The 14,653-nt window shown below is 39.4% G+C and overlaps 1 protein-coding gene across 2 annotated transcripts; it reads right to left on the bottom strand.

Moving 5' to 3' along the window:
- Positions 1-1,259: 1,259 nt before the first annotated feature.
- Positions 1,260-14,542, bottom strand: LOC120796618 (E3 ubiquitin-protein ligase RNF166). 2 transcript variants are annotated; one of them, XM_040139639.1, is made up of 6 exons: positions 13,967-14,541; positions 9,116-9,272; positions 8,735-8,847; positions 8,044-8,158; positions 7,541-7,648; positions 1,260-4,804 (listed from the first exon to the last, which is right to left on the bottom strand). In XM_040139639.1, the coding sequence occupies exons 1-6, from the start codon at positions 14,143-14,145 to the stop codon at positions 4,739-4,741; spliced, it is 738 nt and encodes a 245-aa protein (XP_039995573.1). In that variant the 5' UTR covers positions 14,146-14,541; the 3' UTR covers positions 1,260-4,738. The 2 variants fall into 2 exon arrangements, with proteins under 2 accessions (XP_039995573.1, XP_039995572.1); XM_040139638.1 differs by lacking the exon at positions 1,260-4,804 and adding an exon at positions 6,846-7,227 and having other exon boundaries at positions 13,967-14,542.
- Positions 14,543-14,653: the final 111 nt, after the last annotated feature.

Here is a 14,653-nt window from a genome sequence, read left to right on the forward strand (position 1 = left end):
CAGAACAAAGTTACCCATTTTATTTGGCTAACTCAGACTGCCTGATTCTCAATTAGATTCAACTGAACTTAAAACGCATGTCTGTAGTGGACTGGTACTAGAAATTACAGCAACTACATATGGCATCTGAATATTTTTTTTAGGTAAAAATCTGCAACACTCCTTTAAGCCTAACAAGCCAGAAAGTTTTCATGCACCTCCATGTTTGTATTACATGTGATTAAGAAAACCTTTGTGATCCATGTACAAAGGATCCACGGTCTAAAACACTTTTAAAACAGATTATTTACATTTCTTGGGAAAACAAATGAAGTGTTCAGAAAGACACTGACAAACATGGAGTACACAAACTGCAACAAAATAAGAATGTAAGAATTCTGCTACAGAGGTAAGAGTGCTGTGAGCAAGCCTTAGGTAACAAAGATTAAGAAAAGACTGGTGTTATAACATGATTATAAAAACAGAAGAAATAACTGTTTGCAAGGGGCTTAAACCCTACTCAAAAAAATTAACACAGCTTTCATTTATGGGAAAGATTTCCATTTTTATATTTTAAACATGATATGCAGATTACTGAAGTATACTGACACCAGTTTAGAGATTAAGCTTTTCACCAGGCATAAGCTTAAAGTATCAGTTATCAGTTTTTCTGAATTTACGATATTTTTTAATTTTGAAGAGGAAAGGTCAGATTGTGAGAAAAAAATCATCCTAAGTCCTACAATCATGGACAGATTTGTTACTTTTTTCATTAGAATTTTTAGTATGCAAAAGGTGTGTTCAGACTGAACCTGAAGTTAATTTTACAGCTGGTGCAGCGCCTTTTTAAGTCAATGCAAAAATGTGAGACTGCACAGATCAAACTAGGGGTGAAAAAAACATGTCTATGTGAATTGAAAATGCATCAACATGAGGGAGAGATATGGGCTTATCCCAACGTTTTATAACTACAATTCCTGCATGTACAGAGACAAGAGAAACGGAGAGGAGTGTGGCGGAAGTTAACAGAAAGAGATGAATCCTGGTGACTTTTGTCATAAGACAGCTCACGTCTGCACAGTCCGTTATCATCTGCACTCCAACAGTCAAATTTGCATAAATAATGCAAAGAAAAATCATCTTCATGTTCAGTCTGAAGACACCTTAGTTCTCGTGTAATCCTTGCATTCTGACAGAATTCTGTGATAATGCGCGTTCATGTCATATTGGTGTTACCATAATAGCCAGCTTCAGATGTGGCGTTCACATCAACACTTTTATTAAAGGTTTTGATCTATGACACTTAAAATATGTTTGTACCAGTAAACCAAATCGACAGAGCCCTGTCATCAGCCAAATTAAACCCAATTTTTAAGAATGGAAATCTATGTTGTCAAAGCAAAGCATTTATAACCCTCACACAACCAAGTCTGCAATCATACAGCTATCTTGAATCATCAGCTGACATAAATGCTCACAAGTCATAAAAATGGCAATCTTTCCCACCTCCATCACACAATGATCTGAACGCGGCATAACAGGGTTTTTTTCCTCACATGGCCTCCATTGCAGAATTCCTCCTGTTTTTACTGCAGGTGCATGTCAGCTCTGCTGTATAAAGAGCATTCCCAGTTATTTGTAGTTATTTTGACCACAAAAACATTATTGGAAGAAAAAATAGCACATGCTACCCATTTAAATTAAGAAATCAGTCAACAAATACTTGAATTTTTTGTCATACAAATAAAAGTAATGGTACATTTTCTATCAGACAAACTAACCCCTGACGCCTTTTACAATTTACAAAATCTTTGTCACCATTTTTTTAAACTAAACACTAATTCTGGAATTGTGCTCTGAAATTAATTTCAGAAACATTAAACAAGAGTTAAGATTATAAAAAAAAGAATTCAGATTATTAAAAAACTAAGTGATTTAAAGTGCAAATGAAAAATGCATCCTTCTGTGGAAACATTACCCAAAGTTAGCTTTTCTGTTTTCTATACAACCTGCCTCCTCAGAAAACATGATTTCCATGAGTATGTTGGCTTCAGTATGGCTCTGCATGCTCTGTATGTCTGGAGAAGGACTGCCATCTATTGGTTAAACTACAGAAAACATCTGTTTTCAACCAGTCCCATTCTTTCTAGTCCTGTACAAGTTTCGTGTGTGTGTGTGTGTGTGTGTGTGTGTGTGTGTGTGTGTGTGTGTGTGTGTGTGTGTGTGTGTGTGTGTGTGTGTGTGATAACAGCAATTCAAGTTTGTAAATCAAATTCAGTGTCCCCAAAAAGTTCCAGACACATATCTGACCCCTGTCTGATATCGGTCCAGTGGTTTGAAACTGAAACATTTTCCAAAAATATATCTTTTTATACTCATCTATCTTGGCAGATAAAAATATTCCTTGTAGCAAGAGTTGAAGAAGCAGGTTACAGTAAAATGGAGGTTAGACCTCGATCCAGGACTTCCATCCCTTTTGATTTTTTCCAGCTAATATCTACAGATCATTCTGGTAAAAACAAGAACAAGTGCAAATATTCACACGAATAAAAAATAGAAACTGTCTGACGTTGCATTTGGGGTTTGACAGTGAATGGGTTACTAATGTCTGATATTGTAAACATTAACATACTGTGGAGTTCATGAAGGTATTATTGGCATTCGGAGTTGTTAGGGACATTGTAAAATGATCCTTCCTTCACTGGTGCAGTGTGATGTGTTCAGGCTGCACATGAAGCTCTGAAGTCTGTCGTCTCTTAGGTTTAGATCTCTCCTATGGTCTTCAGTAAAGCTGGGATGGACAGTAATGGATGAGCTACGGCTCAGCTTCCAGGATTTGTTTCAGATGTTGGCCTGTGAAGCTTTCTTTTGATGTTGCCGTGTCTGAATTGTGACTAAAATACCAATTTAACATGGACTCATTTCAAACTAGTCCAACATGACAGTAAACAGGGCCGAGCGCTGATCAGTCCCACAGGTCCGGCTGTCAGCTGGCTGTCTGTCTCTGACAGCTTTGCTAACTTCCATATTTGGCTCTTGGGGTCACTTTACCAATGAGTCCAGCTGTTCTGGGATCCAGTTAAAGGACCCTTACATATTTTCAGCTCCTGGTCTCAACTGCTACAGTCTAATACGAAGCAACTGAAGTGGGTTGAATGATAAATTGAATCTTGATTAGTATAGAAAACCTGATTTATCTGACAATGCTGCTCCCTTTGGAGTAGCTTTTATATTGCCAAGTCAGACAACCTGCAATTAGCATTTGACATCAATAATGACAAGTCACAATACCATTACTGTGCCAAGAGAAGTTTCCACAACTCTCTACACTGATTTTAACCTTTCTTGTCTGCATCTATGAGTGAGCCTTCTCGCAGAGCACTGAGATGGCATTGAACCAAGTAAACCAGGGATTTAACTGTGTACATGTTAGGGATAGGGGTTAGGGTTATAGACAGCACTAGTAAGAGGCTGAAAAGCCCAATATAGTCCAAAACAGACATGGACAGTGGATGCGCTCCTGTTTATACAACACTGGGTGTCTGCATACACAGATGTACGCCCAGGTGATAGTTTATTAGAAACACCTAGCAAAAACTAACACAGTCTAATCCTCCAAAATGTATCATCATTTTGGAGGATGATGTTTTTGGTGCTGTTGAACTATATTGTGGTGTGTTACACAGAGGGGTGTTTTGCAAAGGAGCACAAACTCCATCCTCCAAAATGATGATACATTTGAACCAACACCTTTCTGAGACAGTTTCAACCCAAACTGAACATTCTTAGCTTCATGAAGGGAGGATTTATTACAGGACTGTGGTATTACACTGTATTAGTTTTAGCTAGGTATTCCTAATAAACTGCCCACTGAGCGCATGTTTGTTGGCGCAGATGGTTAAGGCAGACCCTCATGGACTGCCTGAGGGCAGAAGAGGAAAAGAGGATGTCCTTACCTCTAACCTACTGACCATAACAATTAAAAGATGTCATGGACAGGTGTTACCATGCAGCCACACCACAAACAGCTCTGCCAACAAGTCACCTGAAAGCTTCGGATTTCCTACAGAACTAAGCAACAGGAGAAACTCTTCTGCTCTGTTCAACAAGTTTGCCAGTGCTGTTTTTATAACTACTGTTATAGTGCCAAATACCACATACCAGCTCTGGAGCAGTTGAATAGAGGAGCTACTGATGTTTTATACTTACATTTGTTTGAAAAATGCTTCCTAAATAGCTCTTGGCCTGTTCAAACTTGATCACTGTAGACCACTCTGTAGAAGAAACTGGAGCCCGTGCTCCCACTCACTATTTTTCAGACTGAGCATCAACCAAGTTACTCACAGTGAGTAGCAGTAGTCACGACTTCCTAGCAAGTGACTAGTGGTCAAAGGCCTGAGCCACTGGTGAGGGTTTTAGAGTCAGCAGGCTTTGGGATGTTACAAACTTATTTCCATGGAGGTAGCCGTTCATGCTGCAGTGATCCACATGGCAGCTGTCAAGTGAACTGAAGCTGGGAGTGGATGGACTGTTTCCAAGTTGTAATGTAGGTTGTCAATTTTAAAGTCAATGGGTGGTGAAAGGTTTTGTTTAGGTCCTGCATACACTGTGTGAACCTGGCTGGGTCAGTTGTGTCTGTTGGCTGGATGATACTTTGTGAGCCAGGGAGGAACAGCAGCAGTGGAGCGGGACTAGGGGAACAGCAGTTATGGTGGGGTTGGTGCTAAAGGTGAGAGGATGATGGTGGTGGTATGACTTGTCAGTTTTCAGCCAGTGACAGTGCCAGAGCTGCCTGCAGCGCTGCCTCTTCATCAATGCTGTAATCCTGAAAAAAATGCAAAAAACAACAGCTGCTAGTCACTGCAAACCATACAATACAACATTCATCTGATGAATCTAAACCTTACATTTACATTAATCAAAATAAAACGTAAAATACACTCCATGATTCTGTTTTGGTCAAAATCCCAAAACTTCATTTGAGCACAATGAAACTCATCCATTTTTCCTTATTTACAAACAATCAATTGTGAATCATTGTTGCTTTCTGACTTACCATGTATAGAAAAACAGTTAACATAATATGGTAAAAGACAATTTCTTGGTTAAAAATATATTATGCTTTTGATACAAGATCTGTATGTTGGAACAGCAATGAACTCAATCTCTCAGTTGACAACAGTGAGTAGACTAGAGCAAAAACAGTGTTTTCAGATATTCGTAAATTCACAATTACATCAACTCAGTCCCTGACTATAGACACAAGGTGGAAACAGGTATTTCAAAACAATTAATACTTTAGTCCATCTCACTTCAAAAAATTACTGAGTTATTTTTATAGTGAAATTTTAAAATGGGAGAAACCTCCTTATGCCAGCAGGCACTCACGGTAATTAGACATTGGGAGTACAATCGACAACTGAAGGCTAAAAGAAAAAGTTGCTCAAATAAGTACAATATAAGCTCACTGATAAATCACATGTGACTCATGTTATCAGATGCGGGTATGAGACTGAGTGCATGTTAGCATGAAATGTAACATGGGAAAAACAGCGGATTTCCATGTTTCTTGGCCATTATGGCTTGACAAGACCCATGGTTTTGGGAGAAGCCATCTACATCAAACTTGAACGACCATAACTAAAAAGAGGAGGTAGTCTATTACACCACTTATCAGCCAGTTACAATCTATTCTTGTGATCCCTCCCCAGGCAGCTGAACACATATCCACACAATGACTCGTGACCCTAACAGCTCACATGATGGCTGGGTGAGTCAATGACTCACATGTGACCTCAACAACTCTCAAGGTGTTAACAATCCTACAAGAGGTTAAAGAGTCCCCCATCAGTTAGTTAGAATTGAAGAAGCCTATGGGATGAGAGCTACAGGTATGTGTAAATGTATACTCAGTTGCTTCAGAAAGTATTCATACCCATTCACTTTTTACACTCTTTATTATTTTGTAATTTAATTGCATTGGATAAAATAGTTTACACTCAATAACCCATAATTACAAAGTGAAAACATGCTTTCAGAAATGTTTGCAAATTTATTTAAAAAAAAAAAAAAAAAAAATCAAAAATTGAAATCTCTCATTTTTATAAGTATTCAGACTCTTTACTCTGGGCCTCTGCTCCAAATTGTGGTCATGCGCATCCTGTTTGCTTTAATTATTCTTGATGTGTCCAGAACTTGACTGGAGTCCACCTGCGGCATACTGAATTGATTGCACATAGTATAGAAAGGCACATACCTGTGTATACAGTCCTGGCATAAGTTATTGGTGCCCCTGAATTTTAAGTACAGAATTTATAATAACTTCAGAAATAAATGGAAATTAACCAATTTTGTATAATTAGAATATTTAAATATCCAAAGTTACTGATTAACAAGAAAAATGCTTTCATATAGTGGTAATTAAAGAATACATACATAAAATGTATGCTTGAGAAGATTTACACCCTTGTGATGAATCTAAATTAGTTCTTCAAACAAAATAAAAAACAAATGAGACGAACCTGTGCTTTATTTTCAGTGTTCACATGATGTGAATTAACCAACGAATGATGGTTTTACAGCTAAAAAGGGGCTGATTGTTTCCAGTTTCTTTTTCACAATAGCGAAGATAAGAGACCTGTCTGAGTGCATCGGAAATGCTTTTATCAAAAAACATATCCATTCCCATTCGCCAAGGGAGCGCTAAGCCTAAGCCACGGCGCATCCCCAACGTTCTTTACCAATCAGATAGATGCACATTCCCATTGAAAACCCTGTGTAAAGTTAAGATAGACACTCTTTTCTAGGAAGTTGGCTACAGCGAACTGCTTGCAGACTGTGGTTTTCTGAATAGAAAACCACAGAGGGGCTTTCTAAAATCTCTTAAATGTCTTAATACTTTGAGAGATATTTTTAGTTTTTGATTTTTAATAAATTGTTAAAGTTTCTAAAAACATGGTTTCAGTGTGGTATTATGGGTTATTGAGTATAGATTGATGGGCAAAAATGGTTCTTTCATCCATTTACAATTAAATCTACAACGCAAAGTGTGAAAAAGGTGAGGTGGTCCGAATACTTTCTCAAGCCACTGTATATTGGTGTGTCTTCTGGTGTGTTTTTTGTGTGTTAATGTCTGTAGACATTATGTGATGCAATCATGTCATCTTGGACCAGGATATCAAAGGAATGTTTCCAATATCTTGTGGAATCCATGCCTTGGCCAACTTTGGCTTTCACAGGAACTATTTTCTACAGAGGAAAAGGTTGTTTTGATGAAAAAAACAAAACAAAACAGTGTCTTCTCAGTAATGACGTTGCTGCTGAATTTATCTAAAAATAATTTTTCAGTACTGTGTGCACCAAAAAATGAATTCCATGCAGCTCAATAAAATAAAAATAAAAAAAATAAAACCAAAACTATCTACATGGAGAGATACTACTCAAAGGGAATTGAAAGAATATGTTTTCTTTCAGCATTGCTAAAATGATTATATGATTTCCTTGCAGTAGAAGTTACAAATGTTATTTTTAAAGGCAAAAATCATAACAACACTGGACTTACGACAAAGGTGTCATAAGAGAACTTGTGTCTGTGGAGGAGATGCTGGAGGAAGTTGGAGCTCTTATAGGTGGGGTCTCCCCATGGCATGGCTGAACACACCGGACACACCTGGAGATACAAACACACAGCTTAGTTTACCTTAAACCCCAAAGCCACCAGGGTCACCCCTCTTCACCTTTTTCTGGATGATCTGGGAAGTCGGCGACATAATGCTCATTTAAACTTCAATAGCATTAGATATGTTCATTAATGCTACTCCACCCTGTTACTCTTATAAAGTGTCACCTCACAAACAATGATGTTTTTGGGGGAGCAGGAGCAAAGACCAGGAATCAAAACTGGAACTAGATTCACATAGTCACATAGACTATTCACATAGTCAGAATGCAGATAAAGCTCCCAAGAACCTCAACCTCCCAAGACTGTGTGAAGACCACTTCTGGAGATTATGGATCACCTGACTTAGTACAGATAATCTAGTATAATAGAGAGTAGTCTCTTACCACTTTATTAGGGTCATTACGGTGGTTGTCCATACAGTGCTTCACTAGTTCCTGCTGGTCCAGGTTTCTGGCCCCACAGAACGGACACACAAATGTTGACCGGTTTGGAATATTGCTACATAAGGGACAACATATATACAGAGAGGACATGAATTATCAATTATAATAGCTAATTCAATCCTTCTAACTAGCCTTGGTATTTTATAAGTGCTGGCTTCTAATGACTCACAATGTACACTGTGTGTATATGTACAATTTATCAAATGTTTTATGATCTGCATATGAGTTTATCTCATTGTTACTTAGTAGGTGCCTCTACATAGGGGAGTCAGACTGTATATGGAATGTGCTGTATACAGTTTGTTCTAGCTAGAGACAGCTTAGGTTATAGAGTTACATTTTCTAACCAGCCTCTGTGTTACCCCAGAGAGGGTTTCTTAAACTGACATATGACATTGGGTTTTCTGTCAGTAAGATAAATTAGTATGTACTCCTGCACAGGGAATTAAAATTATAGCACTTTGTAATTTTAACCGAGAACAAATAATAATTTTGTTTAAATACAACAACTTACACTTCCACTGCGGCTTTGATAGCGGCCCTATGGCTGGGACTCATAGGCGCTGTAGTTGCTAAAGTGAACATACATTGTTTTTGCAGCCAAACACTGACATGGTCAGAGTGTGTGTACCTTGGTATAGGCTGGGAAGTGGGTACCACAGGGACAAACTTGGGACAGTTGGCTATCTGCTCCTGCACTTTAGAACAGGAAGCAATGTGGGACCTCATCTTTACAAGAGCCACCTGAGAACAGACACAGACACAGTTATGATTGTATTTCAATAACTATTATGCAAGAAAAACAGCTCCACCGGCATGGTGCGGGTTCATTTTGTCACAGCAGTCTCATCTGTGTTACTTGTGGTCACCTATGAGAGTACATGTTTATATTCTGGAGAAAGGCAGTCACAATATGATGATTATTATTTGTACGAAATAATAATACAGACACCCATTGGGGAAAGTTGCACCCATGATTTTCTGACATGGGTAATGAATGGTTAGTATCTACCTTCTTGCTACAGCCTCTGCAAGGTGCTTTGTATGAGGCCAGCTGCTTCTCTACACAGGAGGAGCGCTCCACCTTCTTTGGGTCAAAGGGCACACGACAGAGAGGGCAGAGGGGTGAGGTCACCTGAAGACATGGCTGCAGACACTCCCCACAGAACCTGGAACAGAAGACAACAGAGAGCAGGGGAGGAAAGGTTAATTTATTGCTCAAGGGACAAGAATTGTTCCGTCTCTTTCCCCACCCAGATTTACCCTGCTGGTCCAGTGAGCACCTCTCTAGCCTTTAAGGGACCAGTATATTCTGTCAAAGCTGCTTGTTGGACGATCGGATAGCTTTGGAAATGCCCCTCCCACCACACCTTTCCGACATTGGATAAGGGGGTCCGACATTTGGTCACCTTTGCCTCACAGTTCCACTAATAAAGTGCGCAACAAGAGTATGAGCCAACAGAACCTCACTGAGTTATGACAAATTGCAAAGTCAACAGTAGCCTAAACTGATGTCTTCAAATTGCTTTTCCGGTCTCCGTAATGATCAAAAAAAACAATCCCGAGACACAAAAACAAAACAAAACAAAGAAATACAGGTGCTGTTACTGGCAAACGTTCAGGTCTTTTTGTTGGGTATTTAACATTAGTGAGTTATCAGATTTTCATTTGTTTTCTTGCAGTTGACTAATTGTTTCATGGTATTAGAATTTTGGCACTAAATGATAATATAGGGTTACTGTACGGTTATCATTTACAAACATATCAACTTCGTTGCTGCCATATCACTTTGGTACAATGTTGCCTTTTAAATACCACAGTACCCATGCGTCTGAGTGGTGGGCTTTATGTAGAATAAATTAGAATTCCACCATATTCAGGAATCTTCATCATAGAAATCAGGAAAAGCACTATAGCTGCTGAATTCATTTAAATTTGTATCAAAATCCAATTTTGATGTAAGTGTCACAATATACGTTACAACACATGCATGCTTAGGCTGTGCTGAAACTGAGTCAAAAGGATCTATCCTGGACAGATACATTAATTCAACAAGGATCTGGCAGATGAAAGCTTTAACTGGAGACACTGGGAGTCAGACATACAGTTTATATGTATATGTTTCTGCCAATGGCCAAATGTGTGTCTAAAGAATGTATGGGCCAGTGACAAGCAAGAACTAGTGTCAGTGCCTCCTGAAGTTTCATACAACCCCATCAGCAGCAGAGGGGTAAAAATAGCTGCATCTTCCCTTTAACCAGAAATAGATTTGAGGCTACCTGAGGTTTCGTCTGCTGTTTATTGTTCTTTTAAGCTCCAGACTGAGAAAGATTAGTAATACAACTCTCTGACTAACTCCTCTCTAACTTCAGTAGATATAATGTAAGAAGGCTGAGACGGTAAGAGCTGATAATATCACTACCCCATCAGTTACACCGTTAACTTGAGTGCAAATGGTCTAAGATGACCCTGGTCTTAAGATACTTGTTTCCCCAGCAACAGCAAGCCCTCATGCAGATTTAAATCATTATATGAGCAAGTTAGAATACAATAAAACCACAACGTGGAGCTCTCAGCACAATGGTACAAGTTTCCATTTTTCTGGTAAAGATGTTTTTGGTATTGTAGCCTGATGTCTGTCATCAAAATTATTTTTCTTACGCTTGGGTCTGCCAACATGCAGAGAGTTTTAATCTATGTAATGGCTCACAGCTTGTTTTATTTTATACATTTTTGCAGACTTTTGGCCTTGTTTTCTCTCTGTGCACTGCAGTTGACTGGGGAGGGCTGCAGACAGGCAGGCGCTGCCTCCATCCCACATGATGTCACCATCAGTGAGGAGCTTCATACGATTGATCAGTGAAACACACTACCAGGTGTCAGGTATCACTACTGCGAATTGAGCTCAGGTCTCCGCGGAGGTGGGTGGCATCCCACCAAATCTGTGTTTGACTAATAATGTCTCTCTCGTCACCAGTACATGACACAATGTTTTTGAATTGGCTGTAAGAAAATAATGACATACTTCACGATAGTATATAGGTGTAGCTGTCTTTTCTGTTGCTTAATTGAATTGGCAATAAACGGCATACAAGTATGTGATATCTAACTATCCCCGTCAAAGCAGGGGGGAAATAAAAACTCAAAAGTTATTTTTGTTTCATTAAAACAATAAATATGGACTCCACATACATTAAATAAGACTCACATACTGTAGATGTTTTTGTATCTTACTATTAAAACGACTATGTTTATTTTCTGTACAATCAAAGCATAATAAAAGGACTGACATTACTTTTTCAGCCCTCTCAAGTAATTAGACACAACTTTTACTTAGAAGTAGAGAGACTGACCAGCACTGCCACAGTTTTATCACACAGAATAATAAGTAATGAGTTTCCATTTTGAAATTTGAAATAAGTTCATAAAAGCTACAGTGATTGATGCACTTCTTGAGAAGTCTTGCTGAAAGATAATGTCTAAGAAATCCACAAGTAAAAGTAACTCCAAAGATGCCAAGTGATGTGTAAAGCTAAATATGCGAATATGCGTAGATACAGCCCAAACAATACTGGACTTTTAATGTCGATATTGATTTTTGAGAATTTAAAAATTTGCTAAAAGAAAATAAATTAAATATATATATATATATATATATATATATATATATATAGTACTTTTCCCCATAATCATATAACATAAATAAACATGGCTGATGTAAAATCAAGTAAAAATCAACTTGTGAGTTCTCTCTGATGGACAAAGTATGAAACTGAGACACAGTTTATAAACTTCCTTAAACCCAATCTTTGGGTTTTCGGTAGGAAGTGCACTGGCGAATTACGAAATAGGCGTGGAAGACCACGGAAGACAACTCAAGTGGATGATCGCAGAATTCTTTCCTTGAAGAACCAAAACCCCATCACAACATATAGCCAGGTCAAGAACAGTCAAGGTGGTAGGCATATCATTGTCAAAGTGTACAATCAACAGACGCTTTTATTAATGTCAATATAGAGGCTTTACCACAAGATGCAAACCACTTGTAACACTCAAGAACAGAAAGGCCAGATTAAATTTTGCCAAAAGCCTGCCCAGTACGGGAACTAGATTCTTTGGAAAGATGAAACAAAGATTAACTTGTACCAGAATGATGGGATGAGAAGAGCATGGAGAAGGAAAGGAAAGGCTAATGATCCAAAGCATACTACATCATCTGTCAAACATGGCGGACGCACTGTTATAGAATGGGCACGTATGGCTGCCAATGTAACTGGGTCACTGGTGTTTATTGATGATGTGACTGCTGATAGAAGTAGCAGGATGAATTCTGAAGTTTCTAGTTCTATACTATCTGCTCAGATTCAGCCAAATGCTGCAAAACTGATAAGACAGAGTTTCACAGTACAGATGGATAATGACCCAAAATATGGCAGGCTCTATTTATTTTGTTTGAAAGATACAAAAATATTAGTACTTTTGAGTGCATTTTTTTTAGCACATTTAAGCTTGGGGACATATAGACGGGTGACAAATTAAAGGAAAAACCTGCGTAAATGAGTGGAGAAACAAGAAGGATGAAAATGCTTCAACACTGGTGCACTGCATGGTACAAATAAGCAATTAACATCCAATCATGCTCTGGGACATGTACAAAAATACTCAGCAGGCCCAATTGATTTGGATTTTGTATCAACATGGCAAGATGAAAAGATCTATGTGACTTTGAAGGAGGGTTCATTTTTGGGCTACTGTTGGCAGGAGATTCAGTCACAAAAACTGCTCAACTGGCTAGTGTTTCAGTACCAGTGACTAAACTGACATCTGCATTTAGACCTTTGGGTAAGACATTAGTAAATAGGACCAAAGACCGAAGGCCCTGGTCTACAGAGAAATGTCAAAAGGTGATATGTTCAGATGAATCATCCTTCACCTTATTCTCGACAAGTGAGCAAGTTCATGTGTGGCGTACACCATGAGAACTGTACAGGCCTGAATGCTCGACCTCTACAGAGAGGAGAGCCAGTGGCTCTGTTATGCTATGGGGGGCATTTTGCTGCCATGGTTTGGGTCCACTTGTCCCCTTACAGGGAAGGGCCTCTGAAAGTCAATACAAAGTTGTTCTGAGTAATTACCTTCATCCTATGTTGAAACATTTTTATCCTGATGGGAGTGGTCGCTTCCAAGATGACAATCTTCCCCATCCATAGGGCACGAGGGGTCACCGAATAGTTTGATGGGAGATTTTGGACTGAGGTGTTAGACAGCACTCTCCACCACTATCATCAAAACACCAAATGAGGGAATATCTTTTGGAAGAATGGTGTCCGATCCTTCCAGTAGAGTTCCAGAGACTTTTACAATCAAAGCCGTGCACTGAAGATGTTTTTGCCCAGAACCTTACTTTGGTGTTTTCCCTTTAATTTGACACACGTCTGTACGTATCTCTTTCAAAAAATGTACATCTGACATGTAAAAAAAAAAAAATCTGAAAATTATTTCACAACTGTAAGGTTCCAATTAATTATTAGAGAATGTATGCCATATGACCGTAAACAGGAGTCCCCTATTGTTTCTGAAGCGTTATTAGCCGTGCCCGTTTATAACATGAGGATCATAACTGTAATGATGGAGTCAACATTAGTCACAGCTGTATCACAATATCACTGCCTAGTGCAGCTGCTGCCAGATGTTTTAAACGCTGACTACCTAGAAAAACAAAACAGTGTCGCCCGTATGAACTCACCCAGGCCAACTGTCACAAACAACATACTTCTATGAAACAAAAAAGCGACATGCCGCCGTAACTTACTGTATGTCCGCACAATCTAACACACATCCAAACAAGGAGTAGCTACTTTACGTGTGAGCACAGCTGGTGATGCTGACGGGTTTATGGTAGACCTCCAGGCAGATGGGGCAAGAGAACTGGCTCTCGATGCCCTCAGCCGGGGCTGCCGGCGAGCCTGAGCCGCTGCTGGGCTGTTGCTGCTGGCGTAGCTGGGCGCTCGCCGAGACAAAGCTCCGAAACATCGCCATCATGGAGCAGGAGAGGATCTGCAACTGTCGACAACAGCTCGTTGCCCGAGAGAGGAGGCTGTCCAACTGTTCAAACTGCTGGTAGCTGGTGCATTATCCGCACAGCAGTTTGAATATGTGTCGTGCAAACATCATGGCTTTTCGATCTACTCACTATTAAATTATTCCCACTAAAGCAAAGCATTACTTTCCCCTGGCTGGAGTAGACATGAGCGAGAAGTAAACATTGGGAACAAAGCTCGTTGACGAGTGTCAGCGGGGTGCTACGATGATGACCTGAATAAAGAGCTAATCTATAAACTCCTGGAGAGCACCTAAAGCCACATCACCTGGTTGTCAGATTAGCGCTTTTGGAAGAAGGCCAGAACGCTCACGAACAATGCGAGAAGCTACAACAAAAGCCCTCCACGCCCAGGGCTTTATGGAGGTTGTAGTCCCAGCCTTCTTTTGAGCACGCTACTCTACATTTCTTTGGAACTACAATCCGAGGACCCTTTTTATAGGCGTATGG

Source organism: Xiphias gladius, chromosome 11 (assembly GCF_016859285.1).
Source record: "Xiphias gladius isolate SHS-SW01 ecotype Sanya breed wild chromosome 11, ASM1685928v1, whole genome shotgun sequence".
Classification (NCBI taxonomy): domain Eukaryota; kingdom Metazoa; phylum Chordata; class Actinopteri; order Istiophoriformes; family Xiphiidae; genus Xiphias; species Xiphias gladius.